The 13,181-nt window shown below is 39.2% G+C and overlaps 1 protein-coding gene across 1 annotated transcript in view; it reads left to right on the top strand.

The window, feature by feature from the left end:
- ALK (ALK receptor tyrosine kinase) overlaps positions 1-13,181 on the top strand; it is a gene marked incomplete at both ends in the record, with an annotated part of 680,504 nt that overhangs the window by 343,710 nt on the left and 323,613 nt on the right. The window contains one exon of the mRNA XM_081312714.1: positions 1,856-2,057. Coding sequence (XP_081168840.1) covers positions 1,856-2,057 — 202 coding nt within the window. The remainder of the gene's footprint in view (positions 1-1,855; positions 2,058-13,181) is intronic.

The following is a 13,181-nucleotide window of genomic DNA, read 5'->3' as shown; positions in this document are numbered from 1 at the left end:
TTTTAATATTGCCAAGAATATTTGACTGTCAAATCAAATCAAATCAAATCAATTCTTTACTATGGTCATAACCAGCATAAATATTAGGGGGAGTAAAAATTCATAGAACCCTATGTTCCCCCATGCTTGTGTTTGTCTAAGTCTAGAGAATAAGGATTTAACTGTGAGGGTGTATGAGAGAGGTAGAGTTGATGGTGTCTGCCTGTATGAGGTTGAACTGAAGCCCCAATCAAAACTAAAACATTTAAATTAATTCAAATGACAATAAATGCATTGATTTCTGTCCTTTCTAAACCTCTCTGTCACCTTATTAAGTAGGAGACTGCTAAGAGAATTGATGTTGCAGGTAACAACAAAACCCTTTATTATAGATTAGATGCATTTAAAGAGAGTGAAACAGAGAAAGAAAGAAAGAAAGAAAGAAAGAAAGAAAGAAAGAAAGAAAGAAAGAAAGAAAGAAAGAAAGAAAGAAAGAAAGAAAGAAAGAAAGAAAGAATTCCAGTCCTTTTACATAGTTTCTTTCCAACATCCCACTTGACTGTAATGAATAACTCAAGGAGCTGCAGAATAGGGCCACAGGAGCTTTTTCCAGCCTCTTAAAAGCAACCCTGCTCTATGATATTTTACCACAAGGGAGGAAAAAAGAGTCTTCATATTGAACTGTGAACAAATTCTAAGAAGCTATCCAACTGCTCATCTCACTGCCCTGTGGATTTTATTTTGGGGGATTCTTTACCACACAATTTCTATTTGGATCTAATCCACATTCAATCTCAGTCCTTTTTGGTCATTTTCTTTAGCACACAAATTTGCTTCTACACTGTTCCGTTTTTGGAAAGTTAAAATTATCCTCCTGATAGCTAGATAGACAGACAAGCTCAAGGCTTATAGGAGAAACAGGTTGCCACAGCTGTGTGTAAATGGTGGGAGAGTCAGAGCAGATACAATAAAGCAGGAGTCTTCAAACTTGGCACCTTTATGACTTGTGGTCTTCAACTCCCACAATTCCTCAGCCAGCATGCCTGGCTGAGGAATTCTAGGAGTTGAAGTCCACAAGTCATAAAAGGGCCAAGTTTGAAGACCCCTGCAATAAAGCATTAATAAAACAAGGACCCTGTATGGACTCTTGATGGAAACCAGGAGACTAGGGTTCTAGGCCTCCCTTAGGCATGAAAACCTGCTGGGTGACTTTTGGCCAGTCATTCTTTCTCAGCCCAGCCTAATTTATAGGATTGTTGTGGTGGGGAAATAGGAGGCAGGAGAAGTATGTCTGTGTTCTTTCTCTCTCTCTCTCTCTCTCTCTCTCTCTCTCTCTCTCTCTCTCTCTCTCTCTCTCTCTCTCTCTCTCTCTCTCTCTCTCTCTCTCTCTCTCTCTCTCTCTCACACACACACACACACACACACACAAATCTAATAATAAATCTAATCTCAACAGGATGCAGAAGAATTTTCAGGCCTTCTGAGGGCTGTCCACATTGGTCCTGCTGCCAGCTTTCCTCCATCTATTAGTGGCAGTCTGTACACTGTCCAATCATTGCTGACTTCTGCAATAAGGAGCCCATTGATTTGGCACAGTGGAGATGCCAATGAAGTCTGAGGAATCTAGTGATTTAGCATCTTACAATCTTTTTTATGGGAGGTGAGAGTAAGGGCCTATTAATTGTGAAGAGATATTGCCTCAGTTTCTCTCTACATTCAGGAGAGGGAGGTGAATATTAGGAAACATTGCAGGCTCCATGTAGGCTATCCATAAAAATCAGCAAATATAAAATAATATTATGGCTGATGATGAACAAGTCAATGGTGTGTGCCTTTTTTTTAGTAATTAGACTTCTTGTGTTTTCTTTTTCTCCAGGTTCATTCTTGTATCTTAATACATCAGAAAATATGAACTTCCTCCTTTTGAGCCCTTGGCTGAGAAGCAATAGTGAAAACTGCATGGTGCAAGTGGCTGTCTACAAATACTTCCAACCAAATGGGAAGTATGTTGCTTGGGTCCTCCATGCTAATGAAAGTCACATCAAAACCCCATTGATTCCTGGCAGAGAAAAACATGGGTAGGTCTCTTTCTCCCCACCTTTCAATACTAAAACTTTGCTTTGAAGCATTAAAACTGAGCTAAATACTTTTATCTGTAGAGTACTTTCTATTTTCATCTTTCATCAGGGAACTCTTTCGGTCTAGAATAGAGAGGAGAGAGGCTACTTGCATGGGTCTGTCGCTGGGAGATGTTATTACTTTGTCTACTCTCATTAATCTATTTGGATATATTAGTACTTGACCACACTAATTCACACACACAAAAATGCATAATTACAGGCCATTCTGCTCTCAGGGACACCACTTTGCTTTTTTTCATGAATATACTGCATTTTATTCCTGATTAGCAGAGTTCTTTCTTCTTTCATGCTGTTCTGCCAACTGGTATGTAATAACTGAATTCAGCATAATTTAATTTCCTAATCCTCCAACATTAGCATAGGAAAAATACAGCTTCTACAGTATAAAGCTAATTCTTGCCTGCAGACACCAAGACAAATCGATAGTTGGAAAAGGTAATGCATCTTTACTCATACAGAGTGAATTCATACCTTTCATTGAACATTATAGATTAATATGCTCCATAAACCCTAAAGTTTGTAAATCTTTCTTTGTAACTTATTATTCATAAACCCAGTTACAATGTCTTATTTCACAAACCTTTGTTAAAGTAAATCATGGCTTACTGCAGTTTTTAAACTTGGACCTATTAGATATTATAGTGCTTCTTAGTAGGTATTACATAATCTGGCACATAAACTAAATCTTCCATATGAAACCACAGTTTTTTGCTTTTACATTTTTAGAACTGGAAAGTGACCATTATTTCCTCATCCTCCAAAGCAATGGATACTAATAATCAATGTATTCAGTCTGCACGCTCCATACTGAGGCTAACTTTAAGAACAAAGGGTTCACAAGTTTCACAAATACAGCCTAATTTGAGGTTTGTGGTACATATTCCACATGTTTTCCTTTTAATCTCTTCTTAATATTATTTCAATACTACCTGTAGTATTTTGAAGGTTGAATACACTTCTGTATCACTTTAGATGTGCTATTTAAGATGTCATCCAACTTTCTGAATCAATGCGAGTTTGTTTTTTATGTTATGTTTTTTATGGTTTCTATGCTGTAAAAATATGAATGTATTCATAAAATAGGGTTTGACTATTACTATTCACTAATCTGCACAATGTAATAGATAGTGCGGTGGTAGTTGGTGGTGGTAGAAATAGGGATCAACACACATACAATAGTACAGCATGTGCTACTTTTTACTTCTTTAAACCTGTGTGCCTTGTGCAGAGGCCCAGCTAGCTGGAGGTAGTGATTTCAGAAAGTGGTTTTTTTAAAAAAAAACTTTTTTTTTAACTGCACAGTCTTTCTTATCTCCTTATACATTCATTCTGTGCTGGAGAAGGCATCTATAAGAAAACTGTAATCTGAAGGAGGTTTCAAAAATGAATTATTTCCTGGGCTTGGCCTTGTGTAAAGTTTTGCATTATTTTCAGGTTGGTCAGCCAAAGAAAAGAAGCCAGAATTCTGTCTGGCAAAAGATCAAATTCAGATGTAAGAACAGAGGTCAGTCAAGTTGCTCAGCTGAACAACTCCAGTGTCTTCTGCTGGAGAAAATCTAAAGCACTCTTTCTCAACCTTGTCAACTTTAAGATGTGTGGACTGCAATTCCCAGAATTCCCCAGCCAGCACACTTCTTAAAGTTGTTAACGTTGAGAAACATTGGTCTAAAAAACCAAATATCCTGTTAATAACTATATAGGGATTGGCCGCAAAAGAGTCTTCCTGTCTCTTTTTTTTCCACTTCTTAATATTTATACCTTTAAAAAGGTAGCAAATAGCAATGGCATATTCCATTTAGGATAGAACTGTTCTTACAAATATTGTGGCCAAAAAGATGCCTCAAAGGACATTTTTTTTCATTTCCTAGCTAATGCAGACATGTTTAAAGTGGCAGCTGTTTATGCTCATACAAATACTTCAGAAGACAGCTGTGATGGAATGAAGCAAGTGTAGCTTAAAACATCAGTTTATATCCTTTGCATCAATTTGTTAAGCAACTGAGAAATCAAGGTACTACTTGTATCTCTTAATTTCAGTCATGCCCCTCCCCTTGTCCCAAGGTTGAGAAATTAGCTTTTTTTAAAAAATATAACCTACTATATAAATACACAAGAGCCCTGTTTGTCAACATAGCTCAACATTTTAACCCCTCTTAATCCATAAATAATTTTGTATGCTTGCAACGTTTAAAAAGTATGTAGGGTGATGGTACTATTTAATTTACTTGAGCTCAGGCTTTCTATTAAGTAGTTTGCTCTTTCTGGCCTATGACCAGCTAAAATATCTTATTCCAGTTGTGTAATTAAGATTAATTGCCAGTGATGTCTCAATTTGTCAGCCTTTCTGTGTGTGTTTTTACATTATACTTAGAGGCAAAACAGCAGGAGCCTATTTTGAGCAAGCTGATTTTGGATAGTTTGAAGTGATATTCTTTGTTTAATTTAGAATTTAATTTGAATATATGAATAGTGTGCACCCTTATATTCTGATTAAAAAGTTTACCTTCATGGTTGCAGAATACATATTGCAATGAATAATTTAAAATAACTGTCATGGTTTTGTTTGTTTAGCATGGCAAACTGCTGAGAGAGTTGTACTGGTGCCCTTGCTAGCTTATTCTTGAAAGAAGGAAGGAAGGAAGGAAGGAAGGAAGGAAGGAAGGAAGGAAGGAAGGAAGGAAGGAAGGGTTTTTAAAAAGTAGTTGATTGATAGAGCAAAATTACCTTGGATTCTAAAAAGTTTATAAAAATTAGGTGCAAGGTTTTTTAATTAAAAACATAGTATCTTGGATGAGAAGATTAATCATTTAGTCTGTTGCTAGAATCCAAATAAAACAATTTCCCAGTGTTACTCTTAGTCCAAATTATGAACAACTCACTCCTACTGGTGCATGCTGATCTTCCTCATTTATCATCCAGAAGACTCAAATCAAAGAAGCCTCCAATGGCACAACATCTGCCAGACTTTGAACTACCAGCCAGGAATGGACAATCCTGTATAAGATTTGCACTTCACACGGCATCTGCTGGGACTCTATATAAATGGGGCATAGTATCCTCCCCTCAGTGTGATTGTGGGGTCCCATATCAAACTGTAGATCACAGTCATGATCAGCTGTAAGCTGAGGGCATATACAGGTCCAGTATCTGATATTTTTTATATATAAATGATGCTGCGCTTCAATAGCTAGACATTGGCATTTGAACATAGATCTGTCATGGTTCCAACAGATGAAACTCTTCAAAAGAACTTTGAGGCATTGTTTACCTTAAAGAATCTTTTATTTGAGTAGCATAATACTGGCACTTACATAATGAAAGCCAGAAACTGAATTCCCCTTCCCTGGGCAGATAGTATCAAAGCACAATTCCCTCCTCCAATTTACAGTCATAAATCACATTCCCCAGCTCTCCAGCTCTCCAGCCCCCCAATTCTTTATCAGCTCTGATTTCAATGACCTTGATTCTCACTCTAGGTTCAGTGTTGTTATGTCTAGCTGGACTCTCATTCACATCCACCCTCCCCAGCATCATCTAACTCTAAAAGCAAAAGGAAGAAAATGGATACATTTCCATTTGTTGTCAGTGCAAAAACATCTGATGTTAGCAGCATTTACAAGATCTTTTTGAGACTCTAGAAAGGGTACAGAGAAGAGCAACAAAGATGATTAGGGGGCTGGAGGCTAAAACATATAGGGAACGGTTGCTGGAATTGGGTATGTGTAGTTTAATGAAGAGAAGGGTGAGGGGTGACATGATAGCAGTGTTCCAATATCTCAGGGGCTACCACAAAGAAGAGGGAGTCAAGCTATTCTCCAAAGCACCTGAAAGCAGGACAAGAAGCAACAGATGGAAACTAGTCAAGGAGAGAAGCAACCTAGAACTAAGGAGAAACTTCCTGACAGTTAGAACAATTAACCAGTGGAACAACCTGCCTCCAGAGGTGGTGAATGGTCCAACACTGGAGGTTTTTAAGAAGAGACTGGACAGCCATTTGCCTGAAATGGTATAAGGTTTCCTGCCTGAGCAGGGGGTTGGACTAGATGACCTCCAAGGTCCCTTCCAACTTTATTATTATTATTATTATTATTATTATTATTATTATTATTATTATTATTATTATTATTATTATTATTATTATTATTATTATTATTATTATTATTATTATGGCTGACTGATGAAAACAAATAAGTTTGAAATGCATATCAGTCTCCCTTTAATTCTTTGTTAGCAATCTAAAAAATTTACACAAATATGAGCTGTCACTGTTGTGACTACTGCCTGTGGATGGCCTTCGGTTAGGCCGAAACAGGAAATAAAGATTTGTCCCATGTTTGGGGCCTAGCAAGGTAATCTAAATAGTTAACAAGCATTTAACATATATATATATATATATATATATATATATATATATATATATATATATATATATATATATGCCTGTTACTCGTCTCAGCTTCTGCCAACCTAGCAGTTCGAAAGCTCGTAAAAATGCAAGTAGAAAAATAGGGACCGCTACGGTGGGAAGGTAACAGCGTTCCGTGCGCCTTTGGCGTCTAGTCATGCCGGCCACATGACCACGGAGACGTCCTCGGACAAGCGCTGGCTCTTCGGCTTTGAAACGGAGATGAGCACCGGCCCCTAGAGTCGGAAACGACTAGCACGCGTGTGCGGGGGAACCTTTACCTTTATATATATATATATATATATATATATATATATATATATATATATATATATTTTCGTAGATTCTCGCGGGTGTCTGTATGTGTAGGTCTAGAGTCTCGGGTTTCTTCCCGCGTTCCTTTCATCTTCAGAAAGTTGTGGCGACGTTTCGACGAAATCCCATCCGTCATCATCAGGCCGGAGTGTTCCTCCTGCTGCTTTCAGGAGCAATGCGTGGTCTGTCTGTTCCTTTCCTTCCAACTGCCGGTGGGGCTGTGTTCCGACTGGGTGGAGGCGTGGCTGCTTTCTGATTGGGTGGGGGTGTCCTCCGACTGGGTGGAGGCGTGGTTGTCTTCTGATTGAGTGGAGGCGTGGCTGTCTTCTGATTGGGTGGATGTGTGGTTGTCTTCCGATTGGTTGGAGGCGTGGCTGTCTTCTGATTGGGTGGGGTGTGTTCTGCATGGGTGGGGTTTTTTGTTGTGTCGTAATATCCTGAGTGTTGTGATTTGGTGTCCTGAGGAGTGGGCTGTGTAGTGGCCTCCAGAGCTTTGGCTTGGCTCCGAGTTCGAGGACCCGCCATGCATCTCTGGTATGGGTCAGTCAGGTTCATGTGTGTGTTCTTCTGCTTGGGTGATAGCACTTTTGCTTGACTTGTTCTGTCTTCTGTGTGGGAGAGTTTTTGTTCTGGGTGTGGATGAGTCTTGCTGGGGCTGGTGGCATTTGGGGTTGTTTGTTGGTTTTTTAAATCCTTGTTTGCTGAAATTCGTTTGTCTATCAATGCTGGTTTCCAAATGGCATGTAGGCGGGAGGTGTCGTCTCGCTTGTTCATACTGTCTGGGTGTTTTTCTATTTCAATGGCTTCTCTGATTATTCTGCTATTGAGATGTTCTATTTTGGCGATTGTTTTTGTACCTTCAAAATTGATGTTGTGTCCCGTAGTGTTTATGTGTTGTACTAGTGAAGATGTGTGATCTTTCTTCTGTACTGAGTTCTTATGTTCTTCTACACGTACCTCTATTCTTCTGTTAGTCTGTCCGATGTATGTTGCTGGACAGGAGGCGCATGGGATTTGGTATATGCCCTGGTTTTCCAGTTCTATTTTGTCTTTGGGATTTCTCAGGATGGTTGATATCTTTCTGTCAGTGTTAAATGCGGTTTTGATGTTATGTTTGCGTAGTACTTTACTGATTTTGTCGGTTGTTCCTTTTATGTAGGGCAAGATGGCTCGTCCGTTGTTCTGTTCTTCTTCTTGGATGTTTTTCTGTTTCGGAGTCCCCTGCTGAATTATATTGGTGATTTTGTTTTTTTGGAACTTGTTTGCTCTCAATATGTCTGTCAGGGTGTGTAGTTCTGTTTGTATATGTGTTTCATCTGCAAGGCGTCTGGTTCTTGTTATTAGTGTTTTGGCTACTGAATTTATTTGTGCTGGGTGATGATGTGATTGCGCATTGAGGTAACGGTTGGTGTGTGTTTTCTTTCGGTAGACTGTGTGTCCTAGGGTTCTGTTTTGTTTTTTGTGTATAAGTACATCCAGGAAAGGTAACTGGCTGTTTGTTTCAATCTCCATGGTGAATTTTATTTTGGGATGTAGGCTATTCAGGTGTGTTAGGAAGTTTTCTAGCTCCTTTCTTCCGTGGGGCCAGATCACGAAGGTGTCATCCACATATCTGAGCCACAGTTTTGGTTTGTTTGTAGTCTTTTCTAGAGCGTTAGTTTCAAATTCTTCCATGAAAAGGTTGGCGATAACTGGTGATAGAGGGGATCCCATTGGTGCGCCTTCTATTTGTTTGTATCTCTGGCCTCTGTGTATGAAGTATGTGTTTGATAAGCAGTGTTCTGCTAGTTCTATAATATGGTTTGGTGGTTGGTATTTGCTTCTTATTGTTGATAGAGCTTCTTGGACTGGCACCTGGGTGAATAGTGATACCACATCGAAGCTGACTAGCAAGTCTTTTTGGTCTATCTGTAGATTTTTCACTAATTCTATAAAGTGGTATGAGTTTTGGACATATGAAGCTGCCATTTCTGCTAGAGGTTGTAATTGTTTTGCTAGGTATTTAGCTAAGTTTTGTAGTGGTGAGCCTATTGAACTTACTATGGGTCTTAGTGGGATTCCATCTTTGTGTATTTTGGGGAGGCCATATAGTTTTGGGCATCTGGATGACTTCTCCCTAGGAATGATTGTTTGTTGGATTTCTTGGCTTATAGAAGTTGATTTTATCTTTTTCTTGGTGGTCTTTTCTAGATAGGTTGTGGGATCTGTATATATAGGTTTGTATGTAGTTTCTTTGAGTAAGAAACACACACACACACACACACACACACACACACTGTATATATTGCAGGCTGAATAGTAATTTCAGCACATGCTAAAAAGAAAGAGGGTTTTTTTAACCTTACAGCATTCCAACTGTGATGAATAATAGGAAATAAACAAATAACCAGTTATCAAGTACATATCTTAATTTTTTTCAATATTCAAGTGATATCCTTGCCAATCAAGAAGTGACTATGACCCTTGCCTGATATTCCAGACATATTGGAATAGTACAGATGACCTCCTTTATCCTTGCCTCTTCCTCCTGCTTCTAAACATATTCAGAGACCCTGGTATATATTCAGAGGCAGAGATAACTTTTATTTGCATTGCAGATTTAGGAAAATAACCAAAGGGAGAAGATGTGGAATATTATTCTCATTCAAAGTGACATGAGGCACAGGTCTTCCCTGAGCTTTGAAAAAGGTGATCCATATTTCCCCCATTTGTGCATTCATTCCATTTCCAGGATTTGTTTACTCTCCCCACCTGTCCAATCATTGCATGGCTATTTACTTGGGACATCTGACAAATGTCTGCATTTTTGCTTCCTGTAACATGAAATAGAATGCAAAAGAATGATCCATTGTAAAGAAGGAAATGTAAGTCGATGTATTTGGGGAAGAGAATCTCTCAAATCAGAATTGGACTTTGTGGGGGAAAAAATCACTGAAATCTTTAGGGCTGCATTTTATCAGATTTCTACTTGTATATGTTAGGAACAACAACAACAATCCAACATAATTGCCTCCCTGCTTCCAGTGAGTATAAAAAAAAGAGATAGATATGTGTGATTTAAGTGAAGTCAATAACTGATTTAGTAGAATAAGGGGTGGTAGGAAGAAATGCCACTTCTCCTCAGACACGTATTAAAGTTGAACCAAGCCTTGCATGGATGTTCAATTTGGTAGATTAATGACAGTTTGTCTGACTATACCAGCTGAAGGTATAAGCAGATATCAAGTATTTATCATGTGTACCTACTGTTATTCATAGGACAGAAAATAGATGGCCTTTTGGCATCCACAGTGAAGAGTTAATTTCTTTTTTTTTCAGGAGGATTAATTTTCATTGATAAGCAAATTTGCTGTTATAAAAAGTCTCAGTGCAAATAACAACTAGTGTGAACATTGATCCTTTGGAATTAATGTTCATGAGAAACTGTAAATAGTTTAATGGAGAATAGCAGCTTTGAAAGACTAATTAATTCATTTGTAGAAAAAGAGTAGTGGGACATTAGCCTATATTAGATTTTTTTAAAGATTTCTTATAAAAATTCCAAAGGGCATTACATATATATATATATAATGTAAATTTTTGGATTGCTAACAAAGAATTAAAGGGAGACTAACTTTAATTCTTTGTTAGCAATCCAAAAATTTACACAAATATGAGCTGTCACTCTTGTGACTACAGCCTGTGGATGGCCTTGGGTTAGGCTGAAACAGGCAATAAGATTTGTCCCGTGTTTGGGGCCCAGCAAGGTATTCTAAAAATACTTAACAAACACTTAACATATATACACACACACATCAGCTTTAACAATATTTTGTCTAAATAAAGAGCAAAGTAGAGCATCAGGATATGTCACAAGATGCTTATCCTCAGATAAAAGTTCTCCTGGGCTCATGAAAATGTATCTTCTCAATGCAGCCTTACCTTTTAACAAAGAGAGACAGCTACTTTAATGCCAAATGTCTTTCTGAGTACTTTGGCTACTCCTTATTCCTGCTCAGGAAAAACTAAGCTTTGTTAGCCAAGCTAACATTAAACTAGAGAATTTTATCCTAATAGGAACAGTGACATCAGTTCAGATGTCACTTCAAGAGCAGTAGGTTGTCCTTTCATCCTTTGCTTCAAGTAGCTCTGACTTACATTTGCTCTTTCAGTGATAGATAATATGGTAAATGTCAATATCAGGGTGCCCTGCAAATCTCCCTTGGTATTTATTAGACCCTCAAGTAACTCTAGTAACTAAATCTATCTTTAGTTTTGTTTTTGTTTTTGTTTTTTTAAAAAAGCCTTAATTTTTAAAAGAGAATAAGGAATATTGTAAAGCAAAGTGCAATTCTGTAAAATAACACTTTTGTTTACCAGAATGTTTATGAACCATATGTAACTCACAGTCATTTTATGTAAATAAAAATAATGAGTGGCTACTGGCCAATGGTTTGTTGGGGATGTGCCTTCCTCTCAAGAAAGAAAGAAAGAAAAGAAAGAAAAGAAAAGAAAAGAAAAGAAAAGAAAGAAAGAAAGAAAGAAAGAAAGAAAGAAAGAAAGAAAGAAAGAAAGAAAGAAAGAAAGAAAGAAAGAAAGAAAGAAAGAAAGAAAGATTTGGGCAAGAAAAACTGATTGAATTGACCACACTTAGAATATTGCATCCAGTTTTGGTTGCCACAATATAAAAAAGATGTTGAGACTCTAGAAAGAGTGCAGAGAAAAGCAACAAAGATGATTGGGGGACTGGAGGGCAAAACATATGAAGAACAGTTGGAGAAATCTGGTATGTCTAGTTTAATGAATATATAGGGACGCAGTGGCTCAGTGGGTTAGGATGCTGAGCTTGTCGATCAGAAGGTCGGCAGTTTGACGGGTTGAATCCCGAGTGCCACGTAACAAAATGAGCGCCTGTTACTCGTCCCAGCTTCTGCCAACCTAGCAGTTCGAAAGCATGTAAAAATGCAAGTAGAAAAATAGGGACCACTACGATGGGAAGGTAACAGCGTTCTGTGCACCTTTGGCATCTAGTCATGCCGGCCACATGATCACGGAGACGTCCTTGGACAAGCGCTGGCTCTTCGGCTTTGAAACAGAGATGAGCACCGGCCCCTAGAGTTGGAAATGACTAGCACGCATGTGCAGAGGAATCTTTACCTTTACCTTTATCTTAGTTTAATGAAAAGGACTAGGGGGAACACGATAGCAGTGTTCCAAGATCTAAGGGGTTACCACAAGGAAGAAGGGGTCAAGCTATTCTCCAAAGCACTTAGAAGCAGAACAAGAAGCAATAAATGAAAACTAATCAAGAATTTAATTTAATTAATTTAATTATGGGACTTATATGCCGCCCTATCTCCCAAAGGACTCAGGGCGGCTAACAACAATAAAAACAACAATAAAAACAATAAATACAAATATTAAAAGAAATTAAATTTTACAAAGCCCCACTAAAAACTAGTAAAAATTAAAAACATAATTAAAACCCCCAACGTCAGTCCAGGACGGCCAGTTGGAAAAGGTATGTCTTTAGGTCGCGATGAAAGGACCGGAGATCTGGGGCCATCCGAAGTTCTCGGGGGTCCAATGGGCAGGTGCCCTGACAGAGAAGGCCCTCTCCCTGCGGGTCACCAGCTGACATTGTCTGGCCAACGGCACCCTGAGGAGACCCTCTCTGTGTGAGCGCACAGGGCGATGGGAAGTCATTCCTGGCAACAGACAGTCCTGCAAATATCCCGGGCCTAAGCCATGTAGGGCTTTATAAGTAAGAACCAGCACCTTGAACCTCACCCAGAGGGCAACCGGCAACCAATGCAGCTCACGCAGGAGGGGTGTAATATGGGAGTATCAGGATGCTCCCATCACAACCCATGCGGCCACATTCTGCACCATCTGAAGCCTCCGGGTGGCCTTCAAGGGCAGCCCCATGTAGAGAGCATTGCAGTAATCTACACAGGAGGTAATCAGTGCATGAGTGACTGTACGTAAGGCATCATGGTCCAGATAGGGGCGCAACTGGTGCACCAGGCGAACCTGGGCAAATGCCCCCCTGGCCATGACCCCTATATGGTCTTCTAAATTGAGTCGTGCATCCAGGAGGATGCCCAAGTTGTGTGCCCTATCAACGGGAGGCAACACTTCTCCCCCCATAACCAAAGATGGTGAATCTTGGACAACACGAGATGCCAATACGTAGAGCCACTCAGTCTTGGCCGGGTTGAGTTGGAGCCTGTTCTTCCCCATCCAGATCCGTACCACTTCCAGGCAACGGGACATCACATCGAGGGCATCACTGGGTTGGTTCGGACTGGAGATGAAAAGCTGGGTAACATCAGCATATTGATGATACCTCACTCCGAAAC

This window comes from Vipera berus, assembly GCF_964194415.1.
Source record: "Vipera berus genome assembly, chromosome: 1".
Taxonomy (NCBI): Eukaryota; Metazoa; Chordata; class Lepidosauria; order Squamata; family Viperidae; genus Vipera; species Vipera berus.
The sequence above is the reverse complement of the archived record's forward strand: the minus strand, read 5'-3'. Positions and strand labels throughout refer to the sequence as shown.